General features: G+C 38.4%; 2 protein-coding genes across 3 annotated transcripts; both read right to left on the reverse strand.

The window, feature by feature from the left end:
* Positions 1-572: 572 nt before the first annotated feature.
* Positions 573-6278, reverse strand: dimt1l (DIM1 dimethyladenosine transferase 1-like (S. cerevisiae)). 2 transcript variants are annotated; one of them, XM_062417143.1, is made up of 12 exons: positions 6121-6278; positions 5261-5334; positions 3396-3482; positions 2479-2540; positions 2279-2372; positions 2140-2189; positions 1932-2055; positions 1703-1795; positions 1531-1595; positions 1358-1421; positions 1131-1237; positions 573-1022 (listed from the first exon to the last, which is right to left on the reverse strand). In XM_062417143.1, exons 1-12 carry the CDS (start codon positions 6230-6232, stop codon positions 980-982), a joined length of 975 nt encoding a protein of 324 aa, XP_062273127.1. In that variant the 5' UTR covers positions 6233-6278; the 3' UTR covers positions 573-979. The 2 variants fall into 2 exon arrangements, with proteins under 2 accessions (XP_062273127.1, XP_062273128.1); XM_062417144.1 differs by having other exon boundaries at positions 1703-1791; positions 1928-2055.
* A 350-nt stretch (positions 6279-6628) lies between these two features.
* On the reverse strand, positions 6629-10266 carry cenph (centromere protein H). Its single transcript, XM_062417145.1, has 10 exons — positions 10139-10266; positions 9006-9113; positions 8750-8805; positions 8617-8662; positions 8459-8527; positions 8304-8360; positions 8150-8213; positions 7537-7588; positions 6883-7040; positions 6629-6768 (listed from the first exon to the last, which is right to left on the reverse strand). Exons 2-10 carry the CDS (start codon positions 9092-9094, stop codon positions 6676-6678), a joined length of 684 nt encoding a protein of 227 aa, XP_062273129.1. The 5' UTR covers positions 9095-9113; positions 10139-10266; the 3' UTR covers positions 6629-6675.
* Between the last annotated feature and the right edge of the window lie 2167 nt (positions 10267-12433).

Genomic DNA, 12433 nt, shown 5'->3' on the forward strand with positions numbered 1-12433 from the left:
AACATTTAACTCCCCTCCTGCATAATAGAGACACATGCTCATAATTTTGGTCAATTATGCATCCCACATACATCTGACTTCCAACTACAAGCCTGCATCAATGATTACATTTTAAAATACAGCATGTACCTCATTGCATCATGCAAACCCAAATGATGGGTTACCCTCCACAGGCCCATGTGATGTCATGCATAATAGTGAAGCTCTGGGAACCAGTTTGCGAAAGCAACAGAAATCCATCTGACTATTTAAGTTCTATTTTGAAAGGGTTTCACTGGAATTGTTAAAATTGACGCAAAGTCGACAACTATCTTCGTGATTTAGTCTATTTCCCCCCTGTGATCAATACTATTCCACACAATGACTTCTGGCCATAGTACCAGCCAATGCAGCCTATTGTAACAACTCTGCATTAAATTAAATATTTTGATACTAATTTTAGCAATAAGGAGGTAACCAAAAGCTCCAGTACTAGTCTGCAGCAAACAGTGAAATGGTCTTAGCATAGAAAAGGAAAAGCACGGCATACAGAGAAAACTTGTCAACAATCTGAATTTATTTTAGAAGTGTGACAATACTCAAAACAGTTGTTAAATGTTTACTTTTAGCTGGAAAAAGTGATTTTGAAGTTGTTTAGAAAACATGTAGGTAATTGCTTTTAAGACAGAAAAATCATTCATAGCATATTTTCTATGAATGACAGTCTTACAACCACTGACAGTCCCTGCTATATTGTCCTTGTAGGTGCAGTGACAGTCTATATTCATAAAAGGTAAAATTACACAGTTAAGAATCTCAATATGAGTTCTTTAAATGTATGCTCTAATAGTTTTATACATTTCAAACATTGCAACATTTGAGATTCAGTTCCTCAAAGCAAACCACGAGAAGGAAGAGATATGGTCAATTAGCAATCTCGTCTGTCATCACACCATAAAGGCATCATACGCCATAAAGCTGTTTCTGGTTCATCTGCCATTTAAGAAAAGTGGATCCCTGCAGAGTTGAACGCGTGGAGCAGTCTGAGGATAAAGAGAGCACCCGTGATTAAATTAAATCAAACCATTTATCCATTTCAGTGGGCTCTTTGGGAAAAAAAGGTTCAAAAGAAAAACAGATGTTCAACTTACACCATGAAGTCATCAATGTCCATGGACCTGGCTCTCTTTTCACTGAAATCAGCCTCCTGCAAAACACTCTCTATCTTCTTGGTGATGCTGAAGTCTGCTGGTACTTCCTGTGAAGACGAAGCACAAGACTTCAGATTCAAACTGTTACTGCGCTAAAAGGAGCAACACTGAATGAGAAATAAATCCAATGTGACTGACGACGTCGGACACTGGGATGTTTCACTCACCACGTTGTGCACAGAGCAGTGAATCCTGTAGTTCTTTTCCAGCAGCTGCTCAACCGCAGTGGACCTAGACGTACAAAAAACAACTTGAGTATTTCTGTTTCTTCCCTCTCTCGCTGACTTGACAGAATAGACATGAAATTTGGCAGCAACGTTTACAGCAGGCAGATACTCACTTGAAAGCTGCATTGAGGGTTTTGTTTTTCCTTACAAAGGCTATTCTGACCAGGCCATCCCACTCCTGCTCAGGAAGACAGAACAAATTTTAAATATCATTAAACAGATGACCAGCATCACTCTCACAGCATCAAACATTAAAAAAAAATTAATAAAATAAAATAAACTCACCTGGAAGTTAACTGGAGGAGGAGGATTTTTCGGCTCTATCCTGACAACACTTGATTCCACTTTAGGAGGAGGACGGAAATTATTCTTTCCTACCTGATCAACAGGGAAACATGAACATTTACAGTAGTTGTATCACAGCAAAAACATGGACAAAAACAGCTGAAGACGCTGTCATGATGTGTGCGCAATGGCTGTAACCATGTTAGACAAACGCACAGCAAACACTCACTTTCATGAGATGATCTACACGTGCCAGTAGTTGTGTGTTGATGGACAGTCTGCAGTACAGCTTGTCTCCGGGTTTGGCAACCAGTCGCATGGCAAACTCTCTCTGGAACATCAACACGGCACATCTGAAGGTGAAGCACAAACAAGCTGGAAACTGCTGCACAAGAACCTGAGCAAAACTTTTTCAGTGGGCCTCGGCTGTTTCTTACCTGAAGAAAGGTCGATGCAGCAATAGTTTGAAGACAAAAGGCGACGAAATCTGCACAATTAAGAAAGGTCCAGTTTGAGACACACGTCATGTTATTTTACGTAATGTAAGTGTTCAGTGTGGAGGAAACATGTCTCTACCTGGTAAGGTAAATTAGCCACACAGACGTCAAAGAAAGGCAGATCTGTTTTTAATACATCTCCGACTAATATCTGAAGTTTGGTCTGCAGGGGTCTGTTGGAAAGCACAGCGTCCTGTATTTAAAACATATATTCACTTCATATTCAGCTGCAATTATTACACAAATATATGGAGGCACCATGTAGACGTCTCCACTCACGTGCACTGTACTCTTTTCTGAAGTTCAGCCACCAATCTGCAATCCAACTCACAGGCCACCACCTGCAAAACAGCAACTTCTGTTAAAACCGAACAATCAAAATTAATTATTGTATCATTGCTGATGACGCTGGAAAGAAATACACGACGACAACAGCAGAATAGGAAAGAGAAGCCTAAGTGTCACATAACTGTCCACAGAGAAATAAAAAAAGTGATAAACAAGCAAGTTATTACTCTTCAGTGGTGAAAGTACATTTCATAAGATTAATGAGAAAACTAATGAAAAGAGGTTTGTGATTCATTTTGCAACGAGCAGAACATAAAGACGTTTTTTCTGAGAGATTCACATTTTTGAAGATGTTTTTTACAAGCCAAAATAACTATTGTCCCATTAGATTGATTTTCAAGCCAGTGAGAAGCTGCATCGGGGTGGAAAGTTTCTCAAAACGACATATGCTGGAAAGAAACGTGTCCCATCAGGGGTACAGGCAGTAATGGAAAATGAATAATGCTGCCTTAAAACTACATTACTCAATCATTTATACATGCTGTTAGGAGTCTTGAATGCCTTAAAAGTGAACACATGTACATGGGAAACATTGAGGACAGCAACATCAGACATGATACTGTCTCATCTGGGCAATTATTAAATGTATTTTCAAATGAAAATAAAAAAAAGTGACATATGACTGGTGAGACTACAAACTTCCGAATCTGCTCTGGTTAAACCATTTTTGCTTCATGTAGTTTACACAATGCTTAAACATTCAAAATATAGGGGGAGATTTGGAATAGTGAATACAAGCAACACTCACAATGTAGTTTAATGCATTATACAATTACAGAATTAGAGCAGACATTCATATCTCAACATGAGCACTTAGGGCAAAATAGAAAACACTTTGACGTTCTCACCTTCTTGGCTTTTTCCAGCAGTTTAACCGTCATGTTACCAGTGCCAGGTCCCACCTCCAGAACCACATCTGTTGGCCTCAGGGCAGCCTGGAAAACATGTAACACACACAAGTTCAGACAGTGGTGAATTAAAAATACTCTGCATCATGTTTGTCTGTGTCGTCTTTAACATTAACCTCTTAAACTCCACAGGGATGTCAGCATCCTCGGCCAACATTACTGTCTTTCAGAGGCTACAGTGAGCTCAGTTTTAAAGCTAGATACTGATATCACATGAAACTAGATGAGCTGAGGCATTGGTACCAACCAGTGTCATGCTAGCTAGTCAGGACTGGGGATAAATAATGCTCCAAACTGTCTGTGAATGTTCTCATTCGTCCAGGTCATAGTTATCTATAGTCTATATTATCAGCCCTTTGAACAAACGTATGGCCCAACACAGAAGGGCTAATTCTTCAGGTCCAGTTTCAGCTGTCTATTTACACCTAAAGGAAAAGGCACAGTCCTTTGAGGACAGCAATGTAAAGATCTTGGACAGGTAGGACGGATGGTTAGAAAGAGAAGTAAAAGAAGCCATCTATGTATTACCTGAGCCACACACTGGAGCACTACCGACCACTTGACACAAGTGGCCTAGTGAACACCTCCACAAAGGTTAAATACCTGGATTTCTCCACCAGTTAGTCAGAATAGCTCAGACTGGTCAGACACGCAAGAACTGATGAAGCCCCTTGGATAAGAGGTGAAACATCTTCATAGACATATAACAAGTCCAGCTGCTTTCAATTCAATTGCCCTGAGATAACGCTCCAAAGTTTGGCTAAATGTTGGTGATGGAAAAACTGACATGGCCATTTTGAAAGGGCTCCATTGACCTCTAAACTCAAGATGAATAAATGGGTACAAACAAACCTCCCCTCTACAGATATACAAACTTTATGGTAATCCCATGCAGTTTTGGGCAAAATGCAACATGCAGTATAAATGTGTTATTTCCCCCCTATTCTAAAAATGGTGTATTTGAATATTTTTGCACACTGGGATCCTTAAATAGTCTCGGAGTTGCATACATTTGGTATAACTGGAAAGCTGAGACTCTTGCGAACTCAGCAAGCTTAATTGTATTCATTAGTGATGATGATAGTTCCCACAGTAACCATTTCATTTTTTTCAAAACTTGACCTTACTGTATACAATGGCCTATTGTGACCTCTAGGATAATCACATCTTCATGAAACTTTACAACCACAAACTAGAGACCTTGGGCATTCAGAGGATAGTGGATTGACAATAAGGGTGTGTCTGAGCAATTTCTACAAAAGAAGAGCTCACCATCCAATTCTTACAGAAATCTCAAAATGTCAAGTTTTTGATACTAATTCACATCATGAATTTCTCAAGGTCTATCTGTCTTAATGGGGTTTTGTGGAGGGACTTTGGACCATTTAAAAAAATCTATTCTCAAGTAGTCAAAAATTGTTCACTAAATCTGTTTCAAAATTGTATCAAACCAAAAATTGGTGCAACAACTTAAGGGACATAATTGGGAATGACCATTGTATACCTCTATCATAATGCGCTAAACCCCTATACACTCTAAACTGTCCAAATTTGAATAGGCACCTAACCAAAGCACATGTTTATTGATAAATATCTATTACTAGAAAAACTTCACACATAGTGCTGTGCTGCATCTTTAATAAATATTTGGGCTCTCATAGCTTTCAGATGATGTATACCATTATGTGAGGTATACTGTTGACCTACAATCTCGACATAAAAAAGAAAAAATGGGTGCATGGTAGGAAGGGAGGGGATTGGAAAAGGTTACCCTCTCAGTACCAGAGTGCACTAGTGCAGCTCACCTTATCTATGATCCCATTGACGACCAGAGGATTCTTCAGGATGTGCTGACCGATCCCAGTGTTGAACATGATCCCTGCAGCCATCAACACATTGTTTACTGTACTTTTGTAGCGTTTGGGAAGGAAACAATTCATGAGGAAATACCTAGATACAAACATTTTTATGTAATTTCATGAAAAGGTTTTGTCCTTTCACATTAGATTCAGAATCTAATGTTTGTAGTGTGGGGAGTCGCCGCCAAGTTCAAAATTATTTTATTTATCTCATTGTAGTATGGTTCAAAAAATAAAATAATGGTTTTAGTGTTCTAAAATCATATTTATTATTATAAGCTCCTGTGACTCCTCCCTTCTTTTTATGAGGAAAAATAACTTAATGTTAAACTGTTAGTGACTGGATTGAGTAGCTTTATATCGCTTCTCACATACTTTAATCACTGGGAAACATTATTTCAGTGTCACATATTAATGTAGTTTTGGCATTAAGGGATATTTTGGGTAGATTCATTATTTTCCGAATCAACTAAAAATGCTGTAAGTTAAACCATGCTGTGTGAAACATGAACCTTTACAGGTAAACTGATGTTTTCAGTGCAGACTGGAGTTGATATCTCAGACTTTAACTGGGAGCATGAGCTGACTGGAAACTGGCTCACGTAAACAAGCCTTCAATGCCAACATAGTTCCCATAAATGTGTGAGTTTTTTAACATTTGTACAACAGCAGCGTTCAGAAGCATCGTGTTAGAGGTAACACTCCTATTACTTTAAAGCCTACTACATTTCCTCCAGCAGCTGACAGTGTTGTGAGCTAACCTGCTAACGCTAACTTAGCTTCACGGTGTGTCTAGAAAAACGTACCTTGATTTTTGACTTCTTGGTGCTGCCTGCTTTTCTTCTCCGCCCTGACTTTCGGCATTTTGGTTGTTATATTCCAATTTAAGATCAAGAAACCGAAATTGTAAACGCTCATGCAGGAGGTAAGTTGTCTGTGCTTGTTAAACACGTGTCCAGATGGTAACCCTGGATTCGTGTAACTCTCGCGAGATTTGTACAGAAGTCGTACACTTTGACCCACACCACGTTTCAAGTAATAAATTAACTCAAACCACGATTGTTCTCTAACTTTTTTCTGTGCCTAAACCCAATTAGACCTTAACCACAGCGTTGTCAATGTTAGTTTTAGATTGGATATACAAAACTCTCGTGAGATTTTCTCTTCTCTTCTTCATTGACAGCATGTACACAGGTTTAACATCTCTCCTCGCCCCGTGAGTCGCCCTCTGGTGGCATCTGGACCATATCTACGTTGCTTGTAAAAAAAAAAATCACAATACTGGTTTTTACAGTTCATGGTTATTTATTGACAGTTTTTACAACACAATACAATAAGACAAAGTTAAGTCAATTCGCTCTTTAATCAGAGATGGGAAAGTCCTCCAGCGTCATGGCAATGTTTCGAAGTTCGGGATCATCCAGCCAGTTGACTCTACACGCCAAGAACATGCCCTGAACACAAACACATACATTAATACATCAGCCGCTAATTTCACTGTAGATCTTTTCAAACACTGAGCCAACAGATATTATGTGTATTTTCTTAAACATTTATGTTTAATTTACCCTCAAGACATTCTGTGTCATGACAGTCATCTTTTTGTATTTCTCCAGGTTTGCCTGCCCTTTCTCCAAAGCTGCTTTGTATTTTTCTGTATCTGGGTGCTCCTTCTTCTTCAACTCTTCCATCTCTTTCATTTTCTCATGTGTGAGCCGCTTCATCTCTACACACAAAATAAGTTGTTAAATTTGTTAAAAAGCATGAAAAAGAAAATCACAATCAGATAGATAGATCACTATCACATAAATGACAAAAAACACAGGTTACAGAAACATACACAATGAGGTGTCTGTATGAATTAACAAAAATATATATTTATACAAAAGTACTACACTAATAAATAAGTAGATTAAAAGTTGCCTTTTAAACTTTATGGCAAGATATTGCTATTTGCTCAAATTAAATGTGTGTGGAGTCTCTCCCTGCACTGAGGGGATTCATTGTAGATGCTCCTGCAGTGAGCGAGAATGGCCTCCTGTAACAGTCATTACTGCAGTGGAGCTGAAGGAGCCTCCGACTGAAAACACTCCATTGTCTGAGCAGAAGGTTGTGTACGGGGATGTGTAGTGTTGTCCATTATGTTGAGCAACTTGAGCAACATCCTTCTCTCCACAACAAACTCTAGGGGCTTTTTATATATCTGTATTTTTGTTACATACCAAGCCTCTTTTTCTGTATTTCTGTGATTTCATCTTGAAGATCTTTTGACTCCTGTTGACAAATGAAGTGGTAGTTTAATGCATAATTAATTATTTCAATTGGACAAACCACTTTCTTTCCCTTCAATTCATACATTCTTGGATATGCAAACATGTAAAGAAGCTATCAAATCTGATCAGTTATTACAAACAAACCTGTAAGAACAAAGTGATATTACTTTGATCACACACTATATCAAGAATAAACTTTAAGACTAAGTTTCAAAGTTACCAATAAATATTTTACCTAATAAAATATTGATTTAGGAATGTGTGTCCTGGGCTAATGAAGGTTATTGAAAACCATCTCAATATTCCTGCAGTATCATTCATAATACTCCGGCTTGCAGAAACATTTTTAACTGCTATGAGAACTTATTACAGGTGCTGAACAACAAACTTTGCATCTAAAAAATTTTCAACAACAGCCTATTGAAGCACAGACAACATGCCAATTTATCTAATGTAAAAGCACAGTTTGAATCTATTTTATTCTCAAAAAACACTTTAAACACAGCAATAACAGTGCAGACAGACACTTAAAGGATGGATACACAACGATAAGGCTGCTTACTTTCTGAAGTTGTTTTACGTGTGAACAAAGAGCCATGCAGCGATCACTCACAGCTTTCAGCATACTGAGAAAGACAAGTGTATGAAACCGTTGTCAAAATTGAAAAAATAATAAATGTATGACAGTTGTTTCAGTATACTGTGAGTTAACTTACTCAGCCTCCGAATCATTCTGCTCCAGCTTTTCTCCAATAGCGCGCCACATCTGCATTCTGAAAGACACCAGTCAAATCACTGATTTGTTGAAGTAAATCAACGTTCAAAGCTTCTTTATTGAGTATTATGTCTCTATGAAGATATAATTATATACCTGTGCAACGCCAGTGTGCTGTTAAAATGAATTGTCTTGATTCTTTCCAGCTCACTGACATAATCTGGCCTGTGACATTTAATATAATAACATATGTTAATAGTGTAAACATGCACATTTGACTCAAATTCTACATCATCAAATGCTCAAATACTCACAAGTCTCTCTCAGCTTCAGATGTGCTGCATGATCTCTTATTTTTTCCTGTTGTACAGCAGAAAAAATGATATTTACATTTGTGGACACAGTGAAAATACAACATGATGGGAAATAATACAGAAACCAATTTACCTGCATGGAGTTGTACTGCCATCTCAAAGCAGAGGTTGGACATCTGCTGTTTGATTCTGAAAAAAAGTAATTTTAGTCATTATAAAGAGTGTAATAATTGTCCTGTAACAAGAGGTGATGTAATTTCATAGGAGCATGACACTGGTGGAAAAAAGTGAATTGTGTACAGGGATCTTGGAGATGAGATTCATCAAATACACCCATCAGTGTAAAAGTTGTAATAATACAAGTTTTAAAGCAGACATAGAAGATCAACCTCAGCATGTCTGTCGGCAGGGTTTCCTTCTGTTCGACAGAGCCATCAGAAGCAGGACTATCATCTCTCACGTCGTCAGATGGATCCATTACGAAACAGTGAAGATGTCTGGCACAAAAGAACAGCACAAAACCAAAGACAAAGTTTGTCTTACCTAGTATTGATTGAAGGACCACAAGCTCTGGTTCAATCTTGTTGATGCAACTTTAATGAATTTCAGTTCATATTCTGTAAAACTATCTAATGTATTGAATCAATATCCAAGTACATTTTCAGGAGAATGACACTGAAAATTACAGCCAGAGCTGGAAGCAACATTTAGGGTGAATCTGACAACAAGGTTAGCATTAATCATAAAAGTTAGAAATCTGATTCTCAGAAACAGATATGCCAAAGGTTTTACCTCTCTTCATGAAAGGCAACAACAGACACTCATTGTTTGTGTAGTCCATCCAAACCATATAAAAAAAGACTATTTCTGTGAATTGCTTTGTAATAGTAAGTCGTGGAAGAAAATCCTTTACTTAAGAAAATGTAGCAACACATTAATGTAAAAGATACGGAATTACGAGCAAATTTATTGCATTCAAATTTTACAAAAAAATAATCTACTGTACTGAAGTATCATCAGCAGAATGTACTGAAACTGTAAGTACATTGTATAGATGTTAACGGCCCTGTCAGTGTTGTGCTTACTATTATATGTATGTATACATTGTATTAAATACAATCACTAATGTAAACAGCATTTAAAGTTGTAGCTGGTCGAGATGCAGCTAATTGTAACTACTTTACATCAATGCATTTCACCATCAAGCTTTAAAATAACTGGCTGTCAAATATGTGTAGTGGGGTGACTGCATCTCCTTTGATACAGTTTACATCCATTGAGTTATAGTAAAGTGGCAAAAAATGGAATTACTCACGTTAAGTAAAAGTACCTTAAGTACAGTAATAATCGTATCTGATGATGGAGTTTAAACTAATATATAACAACATAGCTACAAACACGAGTCAAAATCAACACCCGCATATGCACCAACGCATTTTACTGTCCATTTCTAACATTACTGTAATTGTGCTGAAGGGCCTAACAGTTATGATTGTGTCTTAATGTTAAAAACTACTCTTACCTTGTTTGATTGAGACTAAAGTTACCGGCGAATCAAAGCACGTGAAGACAACAGCACTAAAGACTCTTTCTCTTACTTTTGACGACCAAACTACCAAAAACGAGCAGACTGATAGTTATTGTTACATTATCCACTGTCTACTACTGTTTATTAACCATTTACAATAAATTTGTTTATTTATCGAAACCCCGCCAGGAAGTGACATAGTAACCCTTCTTCTTCTTCTTCTTCTTCTTCTTATCTAATGGTGGGTAAATCAGAGTGAAAGCGGATTGCTGCCACCTACTGACTGATTTTTGTTGTTTTGTTTTGTTTTGTTTTTATTCCAGTTTTATAACATTACAAACTTTTAAGGCATAATTTGTGAAATCATAATCGAAAATGTTGAATCAGCATGTAAAATAAGAGAAGTCAATACAATAAAACAAAATAAAAATTAAATAACATATGTAATATATATATAATAATAACAATGTGAGGGTCTCAATCAAGAAGGGTAAATAAGTCCAATAAAGAAAATAGTTTCTGGGCCTTATTGTTCGACATGTAATACAAGGATTTCTTGTATAGCTTGAGATCGTTCTTCCATGTGGGGTTTCATATTGAGGTATTTACATATGTGAATAAAATGTTTCCCAAGTAAGATTAGATTGTTCACCAAAAAGTCCAAGTTCTTCTCCTTTAACTGTACTCCAACCTTAATAGACATCCAGTTCAACGGGTGCACTGTTATGTGTTTGGTTAACAACCAGTTTTGAAATGAGTGTGTAATGTTTTCATTGCAGGTATTAGTAATCAATCCTGCTGTTCATACTGACTGTTAAAAGATCCCCTTCAATTGTGCTTTCAATGTAAGTGATGGGGGCCAAAAATGTGTCCACACAGTCATTTTGAGTAAAAAAGGCATTTAAAATAATAACAACAACAATAATAATTAAAGCCGCAAGTGGCGATGGCGGGCCCTCGCTCACCCATGCCACCGCGGGGCCTGAGGAATGGAGGGGCTGTGGCGTGAAGCAGAAAGTGAGAAAAAACCTGGAAGGAGGCCAAAAATGCAATGTTTCGTTCATCCAGTAGGGGGAAGTCACAGGTAGTTACACATATGGTCTGGTGTGGTCTGGTGTGTTCAGGGCGGCCCCTCATCAGTCATGTGAAGTTTGGAGTGAATTGGACAAAGCATGAAGGAGTTATGAGAGGTTGATGGTTCATCCACCAGGGGGCAGTAATGGGATGCATGCAGGTGTGTTCAGGGTCAGTCCCTCATCACACATGTGAAGTTTCGTGGAAATCGGACAATGTTGATGCAAAAAATGGCACTTCCTGTTTCCACTAGGGGGCGACATGAGCGACACCCCTATCAGATGGAAGAGGTCTCCACCCTGGACCTGTGTATCAATTTTCATGATGATACGTGTTCAATAAAGCCATCAAAAAGCCAAACGTATTTTCATGGCGAGGAATTGATGGTAGCCACGCCCCCACAGGGACGCCATTACTCGTAGCTTCACAGTGTTCATAATGTAGCTTCACCAACTGGTTCTGCATGTTTTAGAAGTGGAATGAAGTTGATGGGGTCAACTATGTATTTTTCATGAATTTAAGTTCACTTCCTGTTACCACCGGGGGGCGCTATGAGTTACGTGGGAAGTTAATATATCGGGACGTTCAGGGCGGAGCCATCATCATGTCCAGCAAGTTTGAAGCTGATTGGATGAAGTATGTGGGCGTGAGAGCCACTCGTATGTACATGGCGAGCACGCCAAAGTTAGTTGAGCCCTGGCAGACACGCCCTTTGACCTACGAATGCGCAGAGCACAACTTAAGCTCAGCTAGGTCTGGAGATGTTGCGTACCTAATTTGAACTTGATCGGGCGAACTCTGTGGGAGGAGTTAATTTTAGGCGGGAAAAATAAAAACCAAAATGGCCGACTTCCTGTTGGGTTGAGGTCATGAGGTCAAGAGGCTTTTTTGCATATGTGGGTATAATACATATGTATACCGAATTTTGTGAGCATAGGACAAAGTTAGCAAAATTCCCTATGGGCATTTTTGGACTTTGTAGGGGGCGCTATTCCGCCATTCTGCGTCGACCATGTGCGACCACCCAAAAATATCGAATTTCGGATGAGGCCGGACGTCCGTGCAAAAATATAAGCATTTTCGCATTTGGGAAAGGGGCGAAATTGGGGCACGAAATGTCGGAATAATAATAATAATAATAATAATAATAATTAAAGCTGCGAGCAGCGATGACCGGGCCCAAGCTCCCTCGCCACGCCACTAATGAGCGAGACT

This window comes from Scomber scombrus, chromosome 4, assembly GCF_963691925.1.
Source record: "Scomber scombrus chromosome 4, fScoSco1.1, whole genome shotgun sequence".
Taxonomy (NCBI): domain Eukaryota; kingdom Metazoa; phylum Chordata; class Actinopteri; order Scombriformes; family Scombridae; genus Scomber; species Scomber scombrus.

What these genes read in the sequence shown, in the direction of transcription:
- cenph (XM_062417145.1), bottom strand. Translation starts at nt 9,094, where the DNA reads ATGGATCCATCTGACGACGTGAGAGATGATAGTCCTGCTTCTGATGGC. An exon ending in GGCAGTACAACTCCATGCAG is followed by an intron (nt 8,663 to 8,749) that starts GTAAATTGGTTT and finishes GCTGTACAACAG; the next exon opens with GAAAAAATAAGAGATCATGC. An exon ending in TGACACAGAATGTCTTGAGG is followed by an intron (nt 6,769 to 6,882) that starts GTAAATTAAACA and finishes GTTTGTGTTCAG; the next exon opens with GGCATGTTCTTGGCGTGTAG.
- dimt1l (XM_062417143.1), bottom strand. Translation starts at nt 6,232, where the DNA reads ATGAGCGTTTACAATTTCGGTTTCTTGATCTTAAATTGGAATATAACA. An exon ending in CCAAGAAGTCAAAAATCAAG is followed by an intron (nt 5,335 to 6,120) that starts GTACGTTTTTCT and finishes TGATGGCTGCAG; the next exon opens with GGATCATGTTCAACACTGGG. An exon ending in CAGAAAAGAGTACAGTGCAC is followed by an intron (nt 2,373 to 2,478) that starts GTGAGTGGAGAC and finishes GCTTTCCAACAG; the next exon opens with ACCCCTGCAGACCAAACTTC.